This window comes from Gopherus flavomarginatus, chromosome 1, assembly GCF_025201925.1.
Source record: "Gopherus flavomarginatus isolate rGopFla2 chromosome 1, rGopFla2.mat.asm, whole genome shotgun sequence".
NCBI lineage: Eukaryota > Metazoa > Chordata > Testudines > Testudinidae > Gopherus > Gopherus flavomarginatus.
Window position 1 is genome coordinate 19,886,458 of NC_066617.1, and position 23,870 is coordinate 19,910,327.

Genomic DNA, 23,870 nt, shown 5'->3' on the forward strand with positions numbered 1-23,870 from the left:
ACAGCACTGAGGAGTCCCTGGAGATGATCAAGCCTGATATCTTTAATAGGGATTTGCAAATGTCAATTAATTTTATCGTCCCTTTGAGGTAGGGAGGCATTGTAATTTCTGCTGATGTCAGAAAACTGAGGCACAAAGTTTCTGAAAGCCACTCAGTGAGTCAATGACAGAGGTGGGGTTAGAACTCCAGCATGTCTAACGCTCAGTCCAATACTCAGTTCACTAGACTTCCAACCTGCCTCCCTATATGCACCGTATTCTGTCAGGAAAACATGCAACCCATACACAGGGCTTTATGCAGCTCATGAGCCCCCTGTTCGGGCCGAGTGGGATGTGTGTTGCAAAGGGCCTTGTTCAGGCACACCTCTCAACTGGGCTTCATTTTCAAGGGCGTCACTCATTGCAATCCTAAATACGTAAATGCCACACAGCTTTGGTGTCCCTTCACTACTATGGCTGGAATTTATTTACTTCAGAAATATAGAATCGTGGAGCTGAGGTGATCCAGAGAGTCATTTACATTAAAATAAGGGCTCCCGTTGCAATTTAAATCTCTTGCATGAGTAACATTTCTGTATCCCAGACTTTGGGTCAGTGTCACATGACACGTCCCACATTTGGGCTTCAGCATGTGTGAGGACCCTACCCTTAATGCTTTGGGATCTTAAACAACTGTTTAGAGTAATTTTAAAAGCACTTTGATTCCATTTTAAGTCTGATCACACCACACTGCGCAGGTAGTCACTAAGACCCCCTGTTCAGCAAAGATCTTTAGGCTCTTTAAAGTCCCTAAAACTGTTTAAATAGATACATTCTTACAGAAAAAGAAGGACGATCCAGTAGCTAAGGCACTTGAGTGGGACTCCATAGACCTTAGTTCAATTCCTTGCTTCCCCCACAAATTTCTGTTGTGAGACTGGGCAAGTCTTATGCAGATATATCTATCTCAGAGAGCTGGAAAGGACCCTGAAAGGTCCTTGAGTCCAGCCCCCCTGCCTTCGCTAGCAGGACCAAGTACTAATTTTCCCCCAGATCCCTATGTCGCCCTCTCAAGGACTGAGCTCACAACCCTGGGTTTAGCAGGTCAATGCTCAAACCACTGAGCTATCTTGCTGTGCTTCAGTTCCCTGTCTGTAAAATGGGGCTAATAGCACTGTGTCACAGAGTAGTCTGAGGTTAAATACATTAAAAATTGTGAGTTACACAGACATTATAGTGATGGGGGCCATAGAAGTACCTGGGATGGATAGATGTATTTAGAAAGCAAATTCCTGGCTACATTAAGCATGATCTGTGTTTTTATCTTCTTTATAACTGAAGTTTAGCGCATCACTTAGAAAAAGAATGGGAAGGGGAGTCAATATGAAGTCAGTTAGAAACAGAACTGTACTTAAATACTAAAACACAAGCATTGTACATACCTTTGTTTCAGACACAGGAACGGTACTGAAAGTTGTGAGTATTACAAAGGAGAAGTGGACTATGGAGGAGGTAGTCCTGGAAGAGCTGCAGATTTTCAAGGTAAGCTTTAACAGCCACTGAGTGTTTGAACAGCATCAGAGAATAGTTTAGGGGCGTTTTAAGCCTTGTGGAGTTCAACCTCTGAAGCAATTCATTTCTCAGAACTAGTGCAAGTTCACAAACTTATTTTATTTTTAACATTGAGATCCTTTGGTTTCCAAAGATGATTGAATCAAAAAGAACATCAATTTTCAAGCTCCTAGGAAGTCTTTTATGTAGAACACTGCTGCCAACTCACAGTTTTCTCAGCTGTCTCACCAACACTGCTTGATTTTTAGTGTTTTTCTTAAGGCCTCAGCTTCTGGAGTCCTACAATCCCTGTTATCACTTAAAAAATGTTTTCAACCCTCATGGTTGTGGAGCAAACCTTGAAACACGAACGATCAAGGTTAAAAACAAAACAAACAAAAAACACAAGGCAAATAAAATGAACGAAATATCTGCGATTGTTTAAAGTCTAATGATTTTTAAATCAATCTCTTGATTTGTTTTGTTTTGGGGTGGGTTTATTCTGGAGCCTGATTCAAGGTTTTTGTGTGCTTGGGGTTGGCAATGCAGGTAGAATGTCAGAGAGAGTCAGGCCAGCTCCAGTGAGTTGCCTATAAATGGTATATATCCTGGGCTAAATTCTGCTCTCTATTACACTGACATAAATCCTGATTAACTCTGTTGATGGCAGTTGAGTTGATTTGGATTTACACCAGTGTAATGCAGAAAAGAATGTGCCTGCTGATTTATTTTTTCATTCCAGTGTTTCTCTCTCCTCCTTTTTGGCAGTCTCTTGCTGTTCCCTTTTCATTGCATCCAACTCTACTTCATTTTTCACCTTACTGTTTCGTTAGTGTTTTCCTTTCTCCCCACCATCTGCCCTTTTTTCATAGATTCTCTCCTAAGTGCAGTGCAAGCCAAAGAACAGTGGGGTCGTAGTCGATCTTTCTAATTCACAATGATCAAATGAGTTTGAAATCAGACACAGTGAGTTCACCGAGCACTAGTACGGGCTCTGTAAAACTAATATTACTGAGTTACTCTCTCTATGTGCCTTTTAATAATCATCTATAGGATGAGAATCCTCTTGATTTAAAGGCTCTCAGTGTCCTCTTTCCACTGCTATGAACACCAATTATAAATATTTCTTTAAAAATACCAAGATTGCTCGACTGTCTGCCAAGTAATCAGGAGTTTCAGTATGTACACCAATTTGCTACATTCTTATAACATAACGTCGAGGGCAAACATGCCATATCATATTTAACATTAAAAGGTTTGGGGTTTGCTTAACAGACATTCCTCTCTTTTATAAATGTTACCTCTACATTTTTTTTTAATATGGAAAATTGAAGAGGAAAGAGCAGCTGCAAACCATTCCTTATTCCTAAAGCCACATCAAAATTAAACAATAGACTTAGATGTTCCATTATGTGATAGAGCATAAATAATATACCAGGACCATCCTGTTCTTACTACAGTCATTGGCACAACATTCACTGACTTCACTAGAGGTAAAATTCACCCTTGGTGCAGAGGAGCAACCTGTGCACACCTGAAGTCCCATTTAAGCCTTCAGAATAGTGCTTAAATGGAGTTTTTAGATCTGGTGCTGGTCCTCTGTGCAGGGTGAATTACAATCTTCCTGGACAGAAATCATGTACTGGCAGGTAGCAGAAAATATGTGCTGGCATTTATTTCTGGAAGCAGGTATTTCCTTATTGCTGATATTTTTTTCACATCTGGATAAACCAATTAAATTGATCTGTAGTTTTATTGATTTTGTTGTTCAGCAGGTGTTAAGATATGTCATCTTTTCTATTAAAGACAGAAGCAAATGTCAATGAACAGGTACACTGACATTCATTCTTTAATGTTTCAGCATCCAACATTTATCTCAACTATGGAGATGTCCCTGAAGCAGGTAATTCACACACTTGTTTAATTCACATGAATAGTTTGGTATTTTGAGCATTTAGCTTGTTGCTTTGCTGGTGACATCTGTTACTTGTTGGCCAAATTGTCAAAGGCTGCCACTCAAGCTGCATCTGGAAAGTATAGTGTGAACTAATTTGCCTGGAAAATTGACATTTGCTTGCAAATAGTAGTTTGTATGCACATGGATACTCATGGATACAAATCCTTAGTCATATGGATGTGGGATTTGTGAATTAAGTTAACACACATATTTTCCACATACAACAAAAATTTGACTCTGTATTATCCATTAATTCATCAAGACATTATTATTATTTTATTATTGGTTATAGTATCGGTATTACAAGCAGCACAACTAGAGATCTCAAATAGGGAACAAGGCCCCACAGTGCCAGTCACTATACATATACATAGTAAGAGGCAGTCCCCAATCCATGAGTTTACAGTCTAACTGCACAAGTCACAAAAGGTGGGAGAAAGGAAGTATTATTATTCCCCATTTTAAATACCGAACTGAGGCACAGAGAGGGAAAGTTATTTGCCCGAGGTCATCCAGATATCCCGAATTCCAGGTCAGTGTCATAGTTTAAACCAAAGGGACCACCAAACCATCTAGTCTGACCTCCTGTATGCTACAGGCCACCAACACCACCTAGGACCCGCACACTGAACCCAACAACTGAAATTAGAACCAAGTATTACAGCCCACAAGAAACTGAACTGTTATGTGCTACAGCAGAGAGTAGGTGAGAGACCAAGGTGCACAGTACCTGAGGTCCCTGCAATGGCAGGGAAATGATTAGGTGAGATATACTCAGGTAATCCTATCAAGTGACCTGCACTTACATGCTGCAGAGAAAGACAAAAATCTCCAAGGTCACTGCCAATCTGACCTCGGCAAAAATGCCTTTGCAACCTTGCATGTGACAATCAGTTAGATCCTTTGAGCAAGAATCAGCCAGCCAAGCACCTGAGAGAGAGAATGCTCAATGTCACCTCAAAACCATGGCCCACCCTATCCAATATCCCATCTCCAGCCAGGGCCATCCCTGATGCTTCAGAGGAAGGAGATTAAAAAAATACATTGGAAGGGGAAAAATCTCTTCCTGACCTGTGCAGGTGACCGTCTGAAACCCTGAAGCATGAGCTTTTAGGAACATTAGACATAAACCAGAAATGAGCCCCATGACTGTTGAGATTAAAATCAAGACCTGTCTTCCTCTATCAAATTATTAGTAAAATTACTTTTATTGTGGATTGCTGCTGATTTTTGATATTGTAAATTCATGCCAACATCCTACCAGGGTTTTAGATACTTGTCCTTCCGGTTCCACGTCATCTGCAATGGATGGAGACTGTCCAGTGCACACAGTGCCCTGAGAAACATTTTACAATGAATGTGAAATTCTCTCTCATTCAATACAATCTGGGCTAAGATTGAATGATTGTGAGGGTGGTAGCGAGAAAGAGAACATTTAAAATAATTGCTTGAAGAATGCTTCTAATTCATTCGCCTTGCCTGATTTGCAGCAACAATTGTACATTGGTTCAAAAGATGGATTGGTTCAGCTCTCCCTGCACAGATGTCACACGTATGGGAAGGCTTGTGCAGACTGCTGCCTTGCCAGAGACCCATACTGCGCTTGGGATGGAAACTCGTGTTCCAGATATGCACCAACTTCTAAAAGGTAAGAATATATAGAGAGTTCCTATGGAAAATCCACCCACTCATATACCTTACATTAAGGGCTTCAGAGGTTCCCACTGAGTTTCTAGGCCAGCAAAAATAAATTGCAATTTTTCAGCATGTTTTTTAGATAAATTGTAGACATAACTTTGTCCATGTTTTGCTGGGAGTGCTATGAAAACAGTGCAGCACTTTACTGTGAATAGTGATAATTGCGCTAGGGCATCTAACGTAACAAGATCACCATATTTATTGTTATGCTACATGCTCTAAGATACCAAGTTATGAGGCTAAGGGCTAAATTGTGTCTGGCTCTGCATGAGTGTGCAAAGGAGGGAAGTGATTCAAGGAGTCTCCCGTACTTGTGCCTCTGCACGGGAGCCAGGCACAATCACAATGGGGTGTGTGACTCCCACTCGATACCCCTAGGTGGGTCGCTAGCAGCAGGAACTGAATGGATGAGCTGCTGCTGTCTGAGCTAAAAGACACAGGTCTCATGGCTCAAGTGCTTTAGAGTTTACAAACCTCTATCCATAGACTAGCGAAGAACAGAGAGCCATAGTGTGTTGGTATAGGTTACACAAGTGCTTTGCTGGGCTAATACCAGCTGCAGCACCAGCCTCCCAAAAGAGAAAGGACCACAGGAGCCATATCTGAACTCTCCCTGAGATGGAGGGATTTCGTGCTGTACTTTAGAAGGCTATTAGAGTTACTGAGTTGGCACTAGCTCCCCCTACTAGCATTCTGACTGGGTCAGCCAGAATTTCTCAGTTCATGCCACTATTTCAAGGCTTCTCCTCAGCCTCCGCTTCCACGCCTTCGATGAAACTGTCCTGTGGGCAGTCCTAACAATTGGAATGAATAACTGATTTTTTGGTTTGCTGGCAGTTCCAGAAAAATGAAACAAAATTTGGTTTGAATCAGAAAATTACAAAAAATTACACACACACACGCACGAAGATTTTTGGGCTGAAACTGCATTTTTTGTCATATAAACTAATCATCTGAAAAATGTTGCCCAGCTCAGCTTACAATAAAGGCCAATGGTTGCTGTCTGTGATGAGAGTTTTGCTTCTTTAAGGACTGCAGTACTGGGCCTAAATGATTAAATGAGCGATTGTAGTTAATTAGTTGTGGGTTGTTCTATCATTCATGGTGCAACCATGTATATTCTCCCCTAAGCTAAAGTGAACTAGAATAAAATTCAGAGAAATGTAAATGAGAAGAGAAATATAAAAGCTAAAATTCAATGGACAAGTTATGCCCCATGAGGTTGCTGCAGGCTGCAGTGCTTTCTTTCCACTGCATGCGGAGACAGAGAATGAGGGCTCATTTATTTATAGAGCTCCCTGGCTTGGTGGATAGGTCAAAGCTTCGTGGGTGCAAGGCTCCAGAAGAAGGGATTGGTGTTTTGCTTTGTGCATCTTCCATAGGTCAGTTACTTGCATATTTTCCTTTAGCTCGGTCCAGCAACCTGGCACACTGTGTTCCCAGCATATTTAAGTCTCTTCTCCAAATGGACAAATCAGCATCAGGAGCCAGCTCTTCCACTTCGACATTGCTGTGCTTTTCACTAGTAAGGGCCTATTGCCATCTCTGACACTGGCTCGTAGTGTGTCCTCGAGGCAGTCACTTTGCCTCTTTATGCCTCAGTTTCCCTATCTGAAGAATGAAAATAATTAGATTTATCTTCTTGAGATCTACGGACGAAAAGAGCTAAGTATTATCAATATTGTTTTAATTAAACCTAAAAACAGTGACAGAGAGCTTAAGTAATTCGCCCAAAGATCACTAAGCAAGTTAAATAGCGGAACTGGGAAAAGAATCCAGGAATCTTGACTCCCAATCCCCTGCTCTGTTCATCTTTACATAAAGTTCCCCAAACTCTTTAGCTGCTGTTCTCAAAACTGTTCCATCTGAAGCCGCACCTACGCTTTTCCAGCATTGCTTGTTTTAGAAAATTCAGTAGCTGACATTACACTGTGTTGGCCTTGAATTGCATCAGGAATGTGGTCTGTTGAAACTCATAGGTTTACATGATGTAGGGTGTTGAGAGTTCTGATGGTTTCCATAGATGATCTGGCCCACCAGATTACAACATCTGTTCTGCCTTTGGATCTGGCAGAGCATCTATAGCTGATTTTGAAGCTGTCTGCCACTGGATTGCCCTCACCCTCTTCTAGGCAGATCTGTCTCCCCACAGTGATTTTCTTAAATCACCGGCCTGTCTCTTCGTGCCATTTATACAAATCTCTCTGTGCCAAATGCCACTTGAGAGCGAGGCTGGATTTACTTAGGGCTGTAATTGCCAACGATAGGGCAGGAGTGCTGCGGTCCCACATCTGTCGAGCTCCCCTGCATTTTGTTACTGAATTCCAGCAATTATGCCTCAAGTGTTACAAATTTTAATGCTTTTATTGTAGGCGAGCCAGGAGGCAAGATGTCAAATATGGAGACCCAGTCGCTCAGTGCTGGGATGTGGAAGAAAGTAAGTATTTGCACCTCTTCCTCCAACAAGATGTGTACAGTCAGTATGTCTGTCTGTTTATTATGCACTTTGGAACTAGGCCTCTGCAGATATCTGGGTAGCTAATGCCCAGGCAGTTAGAATCCTCAAATTCTCTCCATTCAGCCCTCATCCAGCAGTTAGAGTCACTGAGCCATGGGAACTTAAAAGAAGCAAATGGCGAAAACAACAACTCCTTCTCCCCCATCCCCCACTCCATGCAAGAGAGACACCAGCAGAAACCCGCATCAGGGGAGAAATAAGACAATTGATGTGAATACCCCATAACCCATCATGAGTGAGATGCCAGGTCCTCTGCTCCTTTGCAGAGTAACTGGACAGAAATCCAAGTAAGAAAAACTTTGAGGAAGCAGGAAATGCTCCTTTTTCCTCCCCTAATAAGTCCCAAACCCTGTTCCAGCTGACAAACCCTCCAGTTCCCCCTCTGTGCAGCTACTTAAACACTCCCCCTATTAACATGAGCTTCCCCTTCCCTCAACAAGAAATCCCCCTCTCCCAGCTGCCAAACAGTCTGGCTCACTCCCTTGGCAACTGCTGCAATTCACTTACATAGTGTACTGTCAATGATACATTCTGTGGTTACCCTGCAATTTCTGTGGCAGCGTAAAAGAAAAGAAAAGCTTTCAAAACTGAAGTTTAAGTTAGTCTGGGGTTTTTACATTCAGTTATTAAAATGAACAGCCCAGTCACAACAGTATTGGTAGTATTGCTGAGTTTAATTTTTGAGCTAATAGAAGCTGCTACCTTTGATCGATCTTTGATTATTTTCATGTCATTTTGGTGCTGGAAGCCTACTGCAGAACTCAGCGTATTTCACAGCAAAAATTAGGGCTGTCTGCCATGAGATCAAAGACCAGTCTGTTGCACGATATACTGGACTCTCACTGTGCTTTTATTCTGCAGGGATCATTAAAAAGTCAGAGTGAAATCCCAGTTCCATTAAAGTTAATAGCCAAACTCCCATTGATTTCAAAGGGGCTGGAAGTACACTCTCATGATTCACTCCACAATTACTACATAGTGGTATCTGAGATATGCCACAGAGCTTAGGGTTACTGTAGGGATGCCATCCCGACTGCTGCAGTCAGGTATCTGTTTGTAGAGAAATGGTTATTGAAGTTACTGTCTTTGATGAACAAATACAAAATTACTTAGATGTTTCACTAATATGAACTCAATCCTGAGCCCCAATATGGTGGCAAAAATGGAATGTATGGCTAGCTTTAGCAGCAAGGTGGGTATTTCCCCTGGTGCTGTAAAACAGGTTCAGATGGCCTTGTGCAACCCCACTTCCAGCCCTTGGCAGATTAATCATAATAAGTATTAATAATAGATAATAATTATATGATGATAGCATCTACAAACCCCAATTGCAACAGGGTCCCTATTGTGGTAGACACTGCACCAACAGAGTACAAAAGGCAATCCTTGCTCTGAAGATCTTGCAATCCAAATAAACAAGACAGACAAAGGCTGGGAGGGGAAACAAAGGCACAGAGAGGTGGAGTGACTTTTCCAAGGTCACTGACAGAGTCAAGAGAAGAAACCAAGTATCCTTACTTCTAGTTCAGTGCCCTATCTGGAACACACCGAGCTTCAGTAGTAACTGCCTAGTAGATGGCCCTAAAAGGGAGTGATTTCAGATAGCTTTGAGACTGTTCTAAAGTATGCAGGGTGCTAAAACTGTCCCTAGTGGCTCTCAGAATTGGTGGAACTACAACCAGCACTTACGGCTACTGCGACTCTACTCTGCTCAGTCTCCACTGGGTGCACAGAGGATGGAGCAGAGGAAAAATATAGGTAAAATAGCTAATTCACCAGCAGTGACTGTCTCTCTTTAAACATAAGTAAGTCAGTGGTACAGATTTTATTAACTGCTCTAAAAAAAAAGTTGCACTGGAGGAAAAGTTAGCAGCCACCTCTAAATCCTAGCTGTTAGATTTTAAGCTAAAAGTTAAGTTTCCTTTTTCTTATTTTATAATTCACTTGTTCCTGTAGCATCTGTTCTGAATCAGTCTATTTTCCTATTGCTTTAAAAATCAGTAATCTTCGGTTCCATGTTTGCTTTCCAGGCTTTAGTCATGAAACTACTGATGAAAAGGTGATTTTTGGCATTGAATTTAATTCAACTTTTCTGGAATGCATTCCTAAGTCCCAGCAAGCCTCGATTAGGTGGTATATTCAACGCTCTGGAGAAGAACACCGAGAAGAGGTAAGTTATAGGCATCAAGGCAAGCTTCCTCGGTGGAGAATTCAGCTGAGTATTCGAAGGCAGGAGTTACTGGGATTAGTAGATGTTTTCCTTTTCCTTGCTTCACCTGAGGTATCATGTAGCATTCTGGTATCACCATTTGGGGCACAGAGAGGGTGGGAGAGAGGCCATTTGCACTGTACTACAGGCAGATTTATTTTATTTATTCTACTCATTAAAAAAAAAAACAACACCCCAACCTTTGCTCTAAGTACTCTTGGGTGCATTTTAAAAAGACAGACTACTCCAGTAACACTTTTTCCCCCGATAATTAACACATGGAATAACTCAGCACCAAAGCCACATTCAGAATCTTCTGTCCTCTATAAGTTTCCATATCATCCTCATCACCCTAGTATCTGTGAACCTTCCAATTAAGTGTGGTGATGAACATCTCTCATATGAAGTTGATTCTTTCTCTGCTCCTGTCCCTAGGAGAAGAATTGTATGTACAATGGAGTGTTTTTTATTAGGATTGTGTTGGGTTTCTGATTTTTTTAAACGTTTGTGCTGCTCTGTGTTAAGTTGGAGAAGGAAGGAGGAAGAAGTGCCACTTGCACTTGAAGTTGAAAGTGGGGTTGTTTCCAGTGGTCCTTAGTTCCTGGGTAGGGTGACCAGACAGCAAGTGTGAAAAATCAGGAGCCTATATAAGAAAAAGACCCAAAAATCAGGACTGTCCGTATAAAATATGGACATTTGGTCACCCTATTCCGGGGGGAGTTAATTCTGTCATCTAGGACTAGCACCAAAAATGTCTCCTGCCTTACAATCTTTATAATTTCCCACGGAGTCCTCTCACAGCTAGTGAAAAACCAATGGGCATTAGAGCATATCCTGAAGGTCAACACATTGGGACTGGTTTGGACTGACTTTCAAACCTAAGGACCCCTCACAGAGAATCACTTTTGCCCTCATAAAAGCCATTTTCCATCTCAGGCCACTCCCTACCACTTGTGTAGTCATCACAACTGTAGTGGTAGTGAAAAGGGGGAGATATCTAAAGCCTTCGACCAGCCTGAGCTTTATTGTTCAATGTTCATCCCAGTCTTTAGTTAGTTATGCCTTTGGATCTAAACCAGATTTAATTGTTTTTCTTTCAAGCTCAAGCAGAGTTTAAATATCAGAGTCTTGTAGGAACTATTAAATATGCACCATGGTTTATGGTTCAGCCTCCATTGATTGTGGGCACTTGCAACTCTCCCATTGACTGTGGTGGCAAGATTTCTCTCTTTCTTTCTAAGGGACAGGAAATTCCAGCTGTGGCTGATTTTTGTGAGGTTATAGCCCTGTATCAGGTTGCAGAGGACCCTGATCACTATCTGGGCTCTTTGAGGAAAGTCGCCATGTGGGAGGCCACATGAGGGCTAGGACAACAGTAGTGGGACATGGAGAGTAGTGGCGGGTGCTAACCTTGGAAGTCAGATAATCTATTTTATCTGCAAGTAGCTCAGGCTGCAGCTGCTTTTCCACCACATGAGCTGGAGGAACAGGACTGTCTGCAGGCCCTGGCTTTGGGGTACTTCTGTTGTACCAACCCCTACACTCTCAAGCTTGGCAAAGTGAACTTCACCATCTCATGCCCCAGGTTTAAAGCCTTAGGTAAAGTTATAGTGTTTTAAAACACTATCTTTGACATCCATCAATACCACATACTTGAAAAATTATACTATATTCTCATCAGCAGGCCTGCTGGTATGTCTGGAGAATGGCTAAAAACACTAATAAACACAAGTGGCTAAACTGAAAACTGTACTACGCACGGCTTGGAAGACCTATATTAATCACTCCAGAAATATTGTAATTCTTGTCCTAATTGTTTTATCTTTGACTCTCTTGCTCAAGAAGCTGTATTCCTTACCTCACTAGGGGTGCACTTCAGAAAAGCACTTATATATATGATTACATTGTTTATGAAAACAATTGAGCAATTATTTAAGTCCTGTTGTTTTAAAAGGGATTTAAGCACATGCTTAAAGTTAGGCACATGCTCTAGAGTGTTCCAGAACGGGAAACTTTGATTAGTGCTTAGATGAGCCACAGTCATTATAAAAACAACCTTTCACCTCTGTAATACCTAACCAAGGTTCTCAAAAGGATTTATAAATGTTAATTAATCTAATATTACATCTGAAAAAGATATATTTAATAAAGATAATGTTTAATCCTCTTAGATCTGAAAGTGTTTTGCAAAGTTGGTTAAGCATTTTCATCTTCATTTTTCATGTTGGGAAATTGAGATACAACAGGGTTGGTGGGTTCCGTGGGTTCATTCCTGTAGCTAAATCAGGAGTTGAAACTCCTGGCTCTGTCTGATGTTTTAATAAGACTAGTTTTCCTACCTGAGTTTTGTGCAACCCAGTTGGAAAAAACTCAGATTTTGTTAGAAATCAAAGACTCAATCGGTGCCGCTGATGGTGAGCAGAACAAAGGTGGCTTTAAATCACCTTTCCAACTCACTTGATCGTGGAGCTGGTTTAAGGCCAAACTGACCTTTGGCTACATTAGAGCAGGCTAAGGGCTGGGCAAACTTTCACCAACTTGTAATAGCCACAAATAGCCAATATGCCAGCATGCTCTGGCCACATTTCCTAAGCCAGGCCATGAGAACACAGTGTAGAGTCCAGCCATGGGGTTTTATGCTACCCAGGGACTCCCCTACATCATCGGATTCAACAGCTGGTTTGAGAAGTTGAGTCAAGGATCTGGTGTGAAGGGCATAAGGGGATGTATGCATATGTTTTATGGCATTTGCATCTCTAATATGCACCCAGCACACATTAGCAGCCTTTCACAACATTTAGTAGGCTTGCACTGTGTAAGAAATCTGAAATATTTATATGAAAAAAAGTAAAGCTTTGATAAAATGCCATATTAACCACTGGGCTCATTTAGAAGAAAACTCTCCAGATGGATTTTCTGTGTTATGAATGTCAACTGCAAGAAAAGAGTTTCTTATCACATGCTTCAGAGCCACAGCCGTGTTAGTCTGTATCCACAAAAAGAACAGGAGTACTTGTGGCACCTTAGAGACTAACAAATTTATTTGAGCATAAGCTTTCGTGGGCTACTACCCACTTCATCGGATGCATATAATGGAACATATAGTGAGGAGATATATATACATACAGAGAACATGAAAAGGTGGGAGTTCCCCTACCAACTCTAGGAGGCTAATTAATTAAGATGAACAATTGTCAGCAGGAGAAAAAAAACTTTTGTAGTGATAATCAAGATATCCATGGAACTGTACGCATGATGTTTGATCTTTGATAAAATAGATGCTGGAGCTCATGATCTGGATTTTTTTTCTTATACTTTTTCTCCCACCAAAGTCCCGAGCCAGAGTCCTTTTTCACTTTCAAGATCATAGCAATTAGAGACGGGATAGACCTATTAGCTCATCTCCATCCTTGCTGGTAAATGCTTATTCCTATGTCTAGTATTTTGACCCAATCTAGTTTTTGTTGTCATAAATAAACCACCATTTCCCTTTTCAGAACCATCCTGATGGTGCATTTCAATACAAAAAAAATGTTCTTCCTTTTAGAGAAACAAGGTGGGTGAGGAAATATTTTTTATTGAACCAACCTCTGTTGACGAGAGCTCTATATAAGCTTGAAAATAGTCTTGAACCAATCAAAATTGGTCCAATAAAAGATACTACCTATCCACCTTATCTTGCTAGTATCCTGGGACCAATAAAACTACAATGCTGTTCTTTCTTCCGTTATTTTTAAAGATAAAGAAAAAATTAATAAAGCTGCATTTTCAAAGTGGGTACCAAAGTAAATTAGTGTGTAGCCACCTAAATAAATCAGCCCAATTTTAAGAGATGCTGAGCACTGCCTACTCCTGTTGGTGTTTGGCATCTCTGAACCACAGGTTCTTTTTATTGAGATGGTCTAGCTTTGGGCACCCATGTTTGAAAATTTTCCCTCAGTGTTGGATACCACACAGATGGCCTCTATAGAAAATCCAAAGATAGAGCGATATTAAGCTGAGGGTTTTTAATGCACTTTACTTTGACTAAAACACCATATGTAACAGAAATAACGTAGTTGTATTTAACATGTAGCCTGATCTTTGCTCAGTCAATACCCTACCATAACTTTTCCTGTTACAGTTCTATATTCTGCTCTCTTTTCCTGCATTATATTTCTCTAATAACACTGTATGTTATTGTAGTGCATGTCTTAAAGGTATAACTTATTGTGATGACGATACCATGCTTTGCAAATGACTCAGTGCACCTGGAACTTAAGTTTCAGACTTTTAGTTACAGTGGTGTAGCTGGAATGTTTCAGCAGATCTTTAAACCTCACATTACAAATAGATGGCTACGCTTTGTCCATGACTTGCAATACAGCTTCCTCAGGGGAGAGAAAGGGCAAAATCCAGACTAGATTGGGAGCCTTTGGCCCAGCAGGATGTCTCCTGCATTTCAGTTTTAAGGTCATGGTTTAGAATCCTACTTCCAGTCAGAATGGCTTATGGGAGGGGACAGGATCTCCTATGGTACAGGAGCTGTCACCAGGTCATTCTGCTGCCAGGGAGAGTGCGTTTCCCTGCGGTTTGGTGGGTCGTGAGTCAATTATCTGGTGCTTTTGTATTTAGTGTTGCTCACGCAATTGATCATGTTTATTCCCATATTTGGAAGGTTAGTCACTGATTTGTGGGAGAACATTTTTGTGACTTGCATTAATAAAAAAGCCTGTACATCATTTGTTCGTAAAGCTTTAATGTGCTGAATTTCCTGCAGCTTAAGCTCGGCTGTTTGTTTATTCCTTTCTAAATTCCTGTGTGTTGTGTTATGTACATAATAGGTGTCAGGGCCAGAAAAAGCAAATCCAGTGTTCCCTGCAAAGCTATTAACATTGACCTCCTATGGTTTTTTAAAAATATTTGGCTAGCTTGATCCAGAGTCTCCTGTGGCTGCAGGTTTGCCAAGCATGTCCCTTTCCATAGATCACTAGGGTTGGAAGGGACCTCAGGAGATCATGTAGTCCAACCCCCTGCTCAAAGCAGGACTAATCCCCAAATAGTCCCCTCAAGGATTGAACTCACAACCCTAGGTTTAGCAGGCTAATGCTCAAACCACTGCGCTATTCCTTCCCATCCTTTCCATGGGACATAGCAAGCCCTCTGTTTTGAAATGACGACCTATTCATTGATATGGTTTAACTCCTTGTATGGTGTGGGCGATGGAAGATAACCCACTGGGGAGCCTCAGCATATTTTGGCTTCTTCATTAGCAGCTCACTCTTTCCCACTGTCCCACCCTATGTTCACTGGCTGATGTTGGCCATGGATTGGGCTAGCCAGCCTGGTTGGTAATCCTCTTTGAAAGGCATGTGTCTGGTAGGACACTGAACTCTATTGCTGTGGTCATCCTATTGGAGACAGGGAGGCATTTTTTTCCCATGGTCCATTTTACACAGGTTGGAGGGATTGGGCTTCAGTTGCATCTGGCAGTGATGTCTGTTTTGTGGTGTTGATATTTTTGGTGGTGAATTGGTGCATGAGACATTGGTCTCTGTTGGTTTAGTCAGTGGCTGATGATTTTTGTGTGATTACAGCCTATTTTCTTTGACCACGACTTCATGGGCATGAGTTTCTGGTGGTGATTGTAGATAGATTCTGTGACTCTTCAACCCCAAACCCAAGAATCAGATGAAAAAAGAATGGAGAAGAGGGCTAAGTTTGGTAGAGAACATTGGTTATGGGCATAGACCTTATTATCATGTAAAGATTTAAGAATACACCATCCTGTTTCAGGTCTGGTTCTTTGAGAAGGGAGTTTTGTCTTGGAAGCCAATTGAATGGTGACTAGTTGGAACCCTGGACTGAAATGCACATAGCCTGGCAGGGATGGAATGCAATGTTAAACAGTTATTGACTAACTTGTTGAATTTAATTGAAAATACAGTAAAAAGCAAATCAACTGCAAGTTGGTGGTGTGATATGCTTTCTTGGGGAAATCCCCTGGTGTTGACAGCAATGTCAACTTATGCTTTAAAGGTTTATCTGTTTCAGTTTGTTGACCATTGATTCTTTTACTTTACTTTAACCAATTGGGTGGTGGTGATGGATTGTTTGTTTGTTTTTTTAATTCCATGAAGTCCTTAAATCAGGCCATTATTTTTTTCCACAATTAAAAAAAAATTTATATCCTGAGCTGAGATATATTCATGTGGATTTTCAGGGAGATTGATTTGGTCTGGGTAAATGTAGGGTGAGAATTTAAAAATTATCCTTCTAATGGGAAGTTAGCTTCAACCTTAACTATAGTGTGACTGATGTCTCTCCCTAAATAATGACATTATGTCCACAAAACCCGAAGAAGAGCTCTGTCTAAGCTCAAAAGCTTGTCTCTCTCACTAACAGAATTTGGTCCAATAAAAGATAGTATTTCACTCATCTTGTCTCTCTGTATGTCCCCAACACATTCTTCATTTTTCCTTTATATTTTTTATTACATTCAAATTTAAAAAAAAGAGTTGTAAAAAAATTCTCTCTACAGCAATGTTTGAATTCAATTATTATTTTTCCAAGGGTAATACTAACAACGTGGAACATCATAAAAAAGATCCATCTTCTCAATGGAATGATGATATAGGCCACTAATAATGAAGTCCAAGTAGACTTCTCAGTAAACGCTCCTTATTTTTCTTTCTTCCACTCTTTCTTTGTTCAGCAGTTGCATCTAATACTACTGGGGTAATTCTGCACCAAAAATTTCAAAATTCTGCACACAATATTTTAAAATTCTGCAAATTCTATTTGTCAAAATAACACTATATCAGGGATCGGCAACCTTTAGCACGCAGCCCTTCAGGGAAATCCAGTGGTGGGCTGGTATGGTTTGTTTACCTGCAGCATCCACAGGTTCAGCTGATCACAGCTCCCACTGGTTCACCGTTCCAGGCCAAAGGGGGCTGTGGGAAGCAGCAGCCAGCATATTCCTCGGCCCATAGGCCTGGAACGGCAAACTGCGGCCAGTGGGCACTGTGATCGGCCGAATCTACGGACGCTGCAGGCAAACCAACCATCTGGCCCATCAGTGGATTTCCCTGACAGGCCATGTGCCAAAGGTTGCCAATCCCTGCACTATATAATCATGCCAGTTTCAATTATTTGGTCATTTATTTCAAAATACCTGTCAGCAAGTATGTCTGTAGCAATACAGACACATACACAAATTCCCCCAGGAGTAGAGTTAAAGAAACCTTTACAACAGACAAGTTCCTGCTTCTCTGCCCTCTCCCCCCCCGAGCCCAGTCAAGGATTCAGACACTCACATCCCCTTCTTCCCCAGACCCCAGCCATGGGGCCCTCCCCAGCCCAGACACTCACACCCTGTACCTCCCAGAGCTCAGCTGCAGGGCCCCCCTCTGACTCAGATGCACCCCTCCCCCGCAGAGCCCAACCATGGCTGCTCCCAGCCTAGACACTCACACCCACTTCTCCCCATAGTCTAGGGATCCAGAGGGAGAAACAGACTGATATTGGGTCCTGGGCTTGCATGGAGTTTCCTGCACTCTGCCTCCTTCCTTCAGGGAACCTGCCAAGAACCGTGCAACTCCTTCTCCCACTCCCTCTGCAGTATCTTCTAGTTGCGAGCTGGGCCCCCCGTGGTGGCCAGCAGTTCTGCAGCCCATTTCCATTGGGGAAAAGAGGAAATTCTGTGCACACAACATTAATTTCTGCGAAACTCTGCATTGTGCAGTGGCTCAGAATTCCCCCAGGAGTAATCTAACCCATGGTTAGCTCAGCTTTACATCTAGTGCTTTTTCACATTTTGTTTAATGAGGGAAGGCAGGCTTTGAAACCACTATCTTCTCACACACAGGTGCAATGTTTCATCTGTGAAAAAGTTGACGTGAATCATTTGTAATGAGGGAGCCATCTAAACACACCATTGACAAAGGACAAAAGATGTTGACCTAACCTGATGCCATGCCACTTTTGAATCCTTTCCTCTTTACTATCTTACGCTTTCAAGATTTGCCACCTCATGGCAATCTGTGTTTCCTCCCATTGCTAAATTCATGCTGTAAAAAACAAGCAGTTAATATAAATGAACCTGTTATTCATTTGCCGGGCATTTTCTCTATCTGTGCTCTGCACATTTTATTTAATATTTTATATCAATGATAAAAAACTATTTAAAAGTTGCTGAAATAATATACAGAATGCTGTCCAACTCTGCTACCTTGTCATTGAGAAGATATAGCATGCACACTGCAACCTATTTGCAAGCTGAATCAAAGCAACTACACGACACCAGAAAAGTTACATGGACAAATGTTGATAATCAGCTGCTTAATTTCTGTGGCTCACAATTTTGGCTCTGATTCAACAAAACACTTATTCATATGTTCATCTTAAAATACCTGCTTAAAGTTAATCACATTATTGAATTGGTATCTTTGGTCTTCTGAATTGCTAAAGAACTCGTTATAGCTCCAGCAGAATGATTGGTTATGATATGCTGAAAAATAATGAAACCACATATGATAGAACTAAAACGATATCTCCTATGTAATCAGACTTTTCACTATACTCAAAATTTAATAAAACATGTTTTACATCTGCAGGTCAGGAACTAAAGAACAAATTAAGCATTCAAGTGAAAGGTTATAGATCTACTACCAAGTAATGAAATGCCAGGTGTTTATGAAACTCCAGAGTCCTGTGGGGGGGAAAGTAGAGAGGAAAGACAGGAAGAGTTCTGAACCTATGGGTAAAACAACATAAACAGGATACCAAAAAAGAAAAGTTGAGGGAAAACAATAATGAAGTGTGGCTCAATATGTGTGAAATCAGAGCCATAATTTCATCCTGTCAGAGAATGAGAAAGGAATTAATAATGAAGCCATACAAAAGGAGGAGGTGACAATCTCCGTAAATGAATAACTAAGATATAAATGGGATGTTGAATAAGAATCTTATTCATTAAAAATAAAAATAGAGATGGATTAGGATTAAGACACAACCACTTTAATATTGGTTAGCCTGTGGTGTGGGCTCTCAGGAACAGTGATCTGAACCTCAGCCTTTAGCACATTTATAACTATACTGTGAACAGAACTGTATCATAGAATAGAATCATAGATTATCAGGGTTGGAAGAGACCTCAGGAGGTCAGCTAGTCCAATCCCCTGCTCAAAGCAGGACCAACAGCAACTAAATCATCCCAGCCAGGGCTTTGTCAAGCCTGACCTTAAAAACCCCCAAGGATGAAGATTCCACCACCTCCCTAGATAACTCATTCCAGTGTTTTATCACCTTCCTGGTGAAATAGTGTTTCCTAATATCCAACCTAGACCTTCCCCACTGAAACTTGAGACTATTGCTCCTTGTTCTGTCGTCTACCACCACTGAAAACAGCCTGGCTTCATCCTAGGGGCTCCATCCTAGAGTCAAACTGCACATGAAGGCTACTGTATTACAAATACTGTATGGTAATAATTAGTACGGAGATGAACTAAGTGACCCAACAGCTCTTTTCTAATTCTAGATTCTTCAAGAGCCTCCATAGCTCTGTCCTTCCTTTTACCTGACAACAGGCTGAGCCCCACCTTGGTTCCTTTGAACCAGTGTACAGCCAGCTTAAACAGCCAGCTGCAGATTCCCTTACTATAGGAAGTCTGACATGTAGCCAATGTACGGTGACCAGATAGCAAGTATGAAAAATCGAGACACTTTTTTGCAGAGAGGTATAGTCAGAGGTGAAAGTAAGCCGGTCCGGTCCGGTCCAGCGTACCGGCAAGAGCCAGTACACCATGTGGGACCGCATCAACTTCCATGGGGAGGAATGAAAGCGCTCTGGGCTGCCCGCGGCTGCAGACAGCCCAGAGCCCTTTAAATCCCGGCGGCAGCTCCAGCAGCAGGGATGGGGTCGAGATTTAAAGGGCTCGGGGCTCCCCTCAGTGGCATGAGCTATGGGCCCTTTAAATCCCTGCCACAGCCCTGCAAAGCTCGGTGTTCCCCCTGGCGGCCAGAGCCCTGGGCCTTTTAATTTGCCCCTGAGCCCTGGGGGGCTCCCAGCCACCTCTGCAGCTGCAAGCCCCTGGTTGATTTAAAGGCTTTGGGTCTCCCAGCCACAGCTGGTTCCCCAGGGCCTTTAAATCTTGAGAGGCCACGCCTCTTCCGGATGAGGCCACGCTCCCTCCGGATGAGGCCACGCCCCCAGGACTCCGGCAGTACCGGTAAATCCTATAAATTACTTTCACTCCTGGGTATAGTTGCATATATAAGACAGAGCCCCTAATATCAGGATAGTCCTGATAATATCAGGATGACTGGTCACCCTAAGCCAATGTAGCCGGCCCTCTGCCTCCAGAATCAGAGATGTGGCAGAGCAAGCTGTGCTCTGGTGGATCCTAGCTGACAAACAGCTCTTTGGAGGATATTGCAGCTGGGACATAGTGTAGAACAGCCCTCAATCTGCTCTAAACTATGGGGCCAGGGAGCCACAGGATTCCTCTTTGAAACTCCTTTACCTGGGCTCAGCAGTGGTTCGAGCCACTTGTCTCTTATTGCGTTATCTCTTCTGCTCCACCAGCGACACCAGACTTTTCGCCTTGGTCATCAACTTTACTCACAGCCCTCTTTGCACTTTCTTGCACACTAGTCTCTACTCCTGGCATGACCTGCTTGAGCTGCTATGAAAAGCCACCACTCTCAATTCATTCAAGCCCCTTTTTAAGATCCACCTTTGCCATTATGCCTACATGAAATTAACTAGGTTAAGACATGTTTTCCTAGAATAATTTATAAAAACTTTTCCTCATACTGCCATGCCCATGCTGATTAAATGCATAATTTTATCTTGTAAGCACCTTGGAGAAGGCTTTCTGTTTTAGAAGACACCTAATAATATATCTTTGGATGGCCTTAGAAATAATAACAACAAATGTGATGGAACTCTTACCCTTAAAATAGACCTTTTCAAAAACTTAAAATATCTTCTTTATATTCTACCTTTGCAGGATACCAAATGTTGTGGTATCACTAGACACATTATAATGCCATGTTTAGGCAAAATTTTCAAGAAAGCTCACTCGGTCTAACTCTGCTCCTGTTGAAATCCACGTGCCATCTAATGGCAACAGAGTAAAGGCCAGTGCTGAGCAGTTTTGAAAATCCCACCCTACATTTCTCTGTCTTCCTCAGACATCCAGCAGTTGGTCTTTTCCATGTCAATGTTTCTCAATCTGTGGTCATGACCCTTGTGTGTGTGGGGGGGGAAGATCATGAAAGGTAGTTGGTGGGGGCGGGGGGAGGTTTGCAAGGCACTGAAAAATTTATTATAATCTAAACGAAAGAAAATCTCTCTCCACCACTGCCTAACTAACCTTACTCTTCCGGTATTGTCTCTCAATAACATGAAACATACACACAAATACATTATATAGGCTTATCTTATCATTGATACATTTTTATTGTCACTTGACAATAAGTGCAAGGGATTTGCAAAAACTTTTACTTCAAATAAGGGGATGCCAACCTGAAAACTGCCCTATGTGGTAGAATCTAGCGAAAAAAAAGACTTATTGTATTATCTAGTCCATCTCCCCACTATTGCAGGACTGTTAGCTGCTGTAAATGTATTTGTATTTTGACCATGACCAATCTAGTTTAACTCAGTACAGGGCCGGTGCAAGGAAGTTTCGCGCCCTAGGCAAAACTTCCACCTTGCACCCCCCCCCCCCAGCAGCTAACTCAGCCCCCTAACTGGGGAACCCTTCGCAGCATCTAATCCTCCCCGTCCCCCCATGGCAACTAACCCCACCCAGGGAGAGTCCCCCTGTCCCCCCACGGCAGCTAATCCCACCTGGGGAGACTTCCCCCCCAGCCATGGCAGCTAACCCTGCCTGAGGAGACTTCCCCCGTCTCCCCCACTCCCCACGGCAGCTAACCCTGCCTGGGGAGACTTCCCCCCACCACAGCAGTTAACCCTGCCTGGGGAGACCTCCCCTGCAGAAGCTAACCCTGTCTGGGTAGCTCGCCCCAGATCACCTCAGCTCCACCTCCTCCACTGAGCATGCCAGCGCTGCTCTAATTCTCCTCCCACACTTGCGGTGCTGATTGGAGGAGACTTAGAGCTGGGCTGTGTGCTCAGCGGAGGAGGCAGAGTGGAGGTAAGCAGGGGCGGGGAGCTGTTCCCCTGTGCGCCCCACCTGTTACTGCAGGCAGCCCTCCCTGCACACACCCCCCATGCACCCTCCCACACAACTCACCTCCACTCCACCTCCTCGCCTGAGTGGACATTTAGGCGCCCCCAACCACTAGGCGCCCATGGCGGCCGCCTAGTTTGCCTAAGTAGTTGCACCGTCCCAGGGGTTATATAGTGCCTGGTGTCAAAAGATCACAAAGCACTTGCCAGACACTTATTAAATAAGCCTAACTTCCCCCTTGTGATGCAGTAAGTATTATTGTCGCCAATTTATGAATGAGGAAACTGAAGCCCAGAGCTGCCTTGCCTCAGGCCATATTGTGTGTCTGTGACAGAACCAAACTGAACCCACCAGTAAGCCCCAGCTGAGCCATGTTTCATTCAGTAGACCACCCTGCCTTTTTAGTAGCTGACGTGTGCTCTCTGAATGGGTCATCAATGGCACACAGGCAGCTGCACATATCTGGCTGAAGAGTGCTTCAGCTAGTATGGTAGCAAGCCAGGCACACAGGACTTATATATATTATTTAGGGATGAAGAATTGCTTACAGATTTTTCACATAAAAACAGTGTGTAATCTACCCACTGTGAATACCATTACTTTTACTCATCTTTATACTTCCCTGATCATCTTCCTCTGACATATTCTGGGAGGGTACATGTATCGTCTGGGACATTTTCCAGATTTTTTTTTCTTTCTGTCTGTCTTTTTTTTTCCCAGTGAGGCACTCAGCACAATAGTGAATTAAACAGGATCCTTGTGTATTATAACAATGACACCAGTGGTGCTGAGGATGTGCTTAATCTGCATTGTGGGCTAATTAAGCTGAACCACAATCCCTTCACTGTTGTTCTCCCCTGCAGCCTCTGTGCGGCAGCAGAACACTGCACACTCTGTGAAGTGCCAGCTTCCTTTTCAAACATCAGCGCTTCAGAGGGAATATTCCCTGGGGTATGGAGTTAGAGCAAGGGACTGGGAGTCAGAGCTGTACTCACAACGCTGCCACTGAGTCTTTGTGTGGCCTTGGTCAAATCACTTAACATCCATGTTGCTCCATCTGCAAGGATCCTAACATACCAATGCCTCAGAGAGGGGTTGTGAGGCTTAATTATGTTGTAAATCACTTGTAGGTTACCAGTTTGCAAAGTAGCTGGCAGCATGGATGGCTATGTTTGCCTCAGGCACCAAGTGCATTGAGCCAGCACCCCAGTGGCTAACATGTCATATTGTGCTAGATATAGCAAGTATTTCCACAGCCTTCACAGTCTCAACTACAATTCCACAAATGCTGCAGTGAATAGGGTACATAATGCACAGAAATTCAGCCTTAGCTTTAAATCTCAGTTTTTCCTAGGTTTTCTCATTCACAGATCCTGAACTCTACATGATAAAAAAATTGCACTGGGTTTTAGCTCTCTGTATCTTATTGGCGTTTTTCTGCTCTCACTTACAATGGTGTAAATGAAGAGTAACTACACTGAAGTTAAGAGAGTGTTGTAAACCAGTGTCACATCAGAATAAGACGTATTGACTTAATTGTTATTACTATTGATTTATTATTTGTATTGCGGTAGTGGCTAGGCACCCCGGTCGTGGACCAGGACCCCATTGTGCTATGTGTTGTACAAACAGAATAAAATGATAGCCCCTGCCCCAAACAGCTTGCAGTCTAATGGGATTTGTCCAGCTAACTATCCCGCTCTTGCTTTGGTCTGTTTAACTGTATTATTTCTTGGTGACTCTATCCTCTCAGACAGTATGTACCTTTAACTAATG

The 23,870-nt window shown here is 42.5% G+C and overlaps 1 protein-coding gene across 8 annotated transcripts in view; it reads left to right on the forward strand.

Annotated features, from left to right (window-relative positions):
* The window catches only part of SEMA3D (semaphorin 3D), a 199,514-nt gene that overhangs the window by 166,680 nt on the left and 8,964 nt on the right, over window positions 1-23,870 (forward strand). For all 8 annotated transcript variants that reach the window (XM_050936855.1, XM_050936852.1, XM_050936859.1 and 5 more), the window contains 5 exons: window positions 1,433-1,521; window positions 3,392-3,433; window positions 4,978-5,135; window positions 7,558-7,622; window positions 9,734-9,873. In XM_050936855.1, the coding sequence (XP_050792812.1) occupies window positions 1,433-1,521; window positions 3,392-3,433; window positions 4,978-5,135; window positions 7,558-7,622; window positions 9,734-9,873 (494 nt within the window). The remainder of the gene's footprint in view (window positions 1-1,432; window positions 1,522-3,391; window positions 3,434-4,977; window positions 5,136-7,557; window positions 7,623-9,733; window positions 9,874-23,870) is intronic.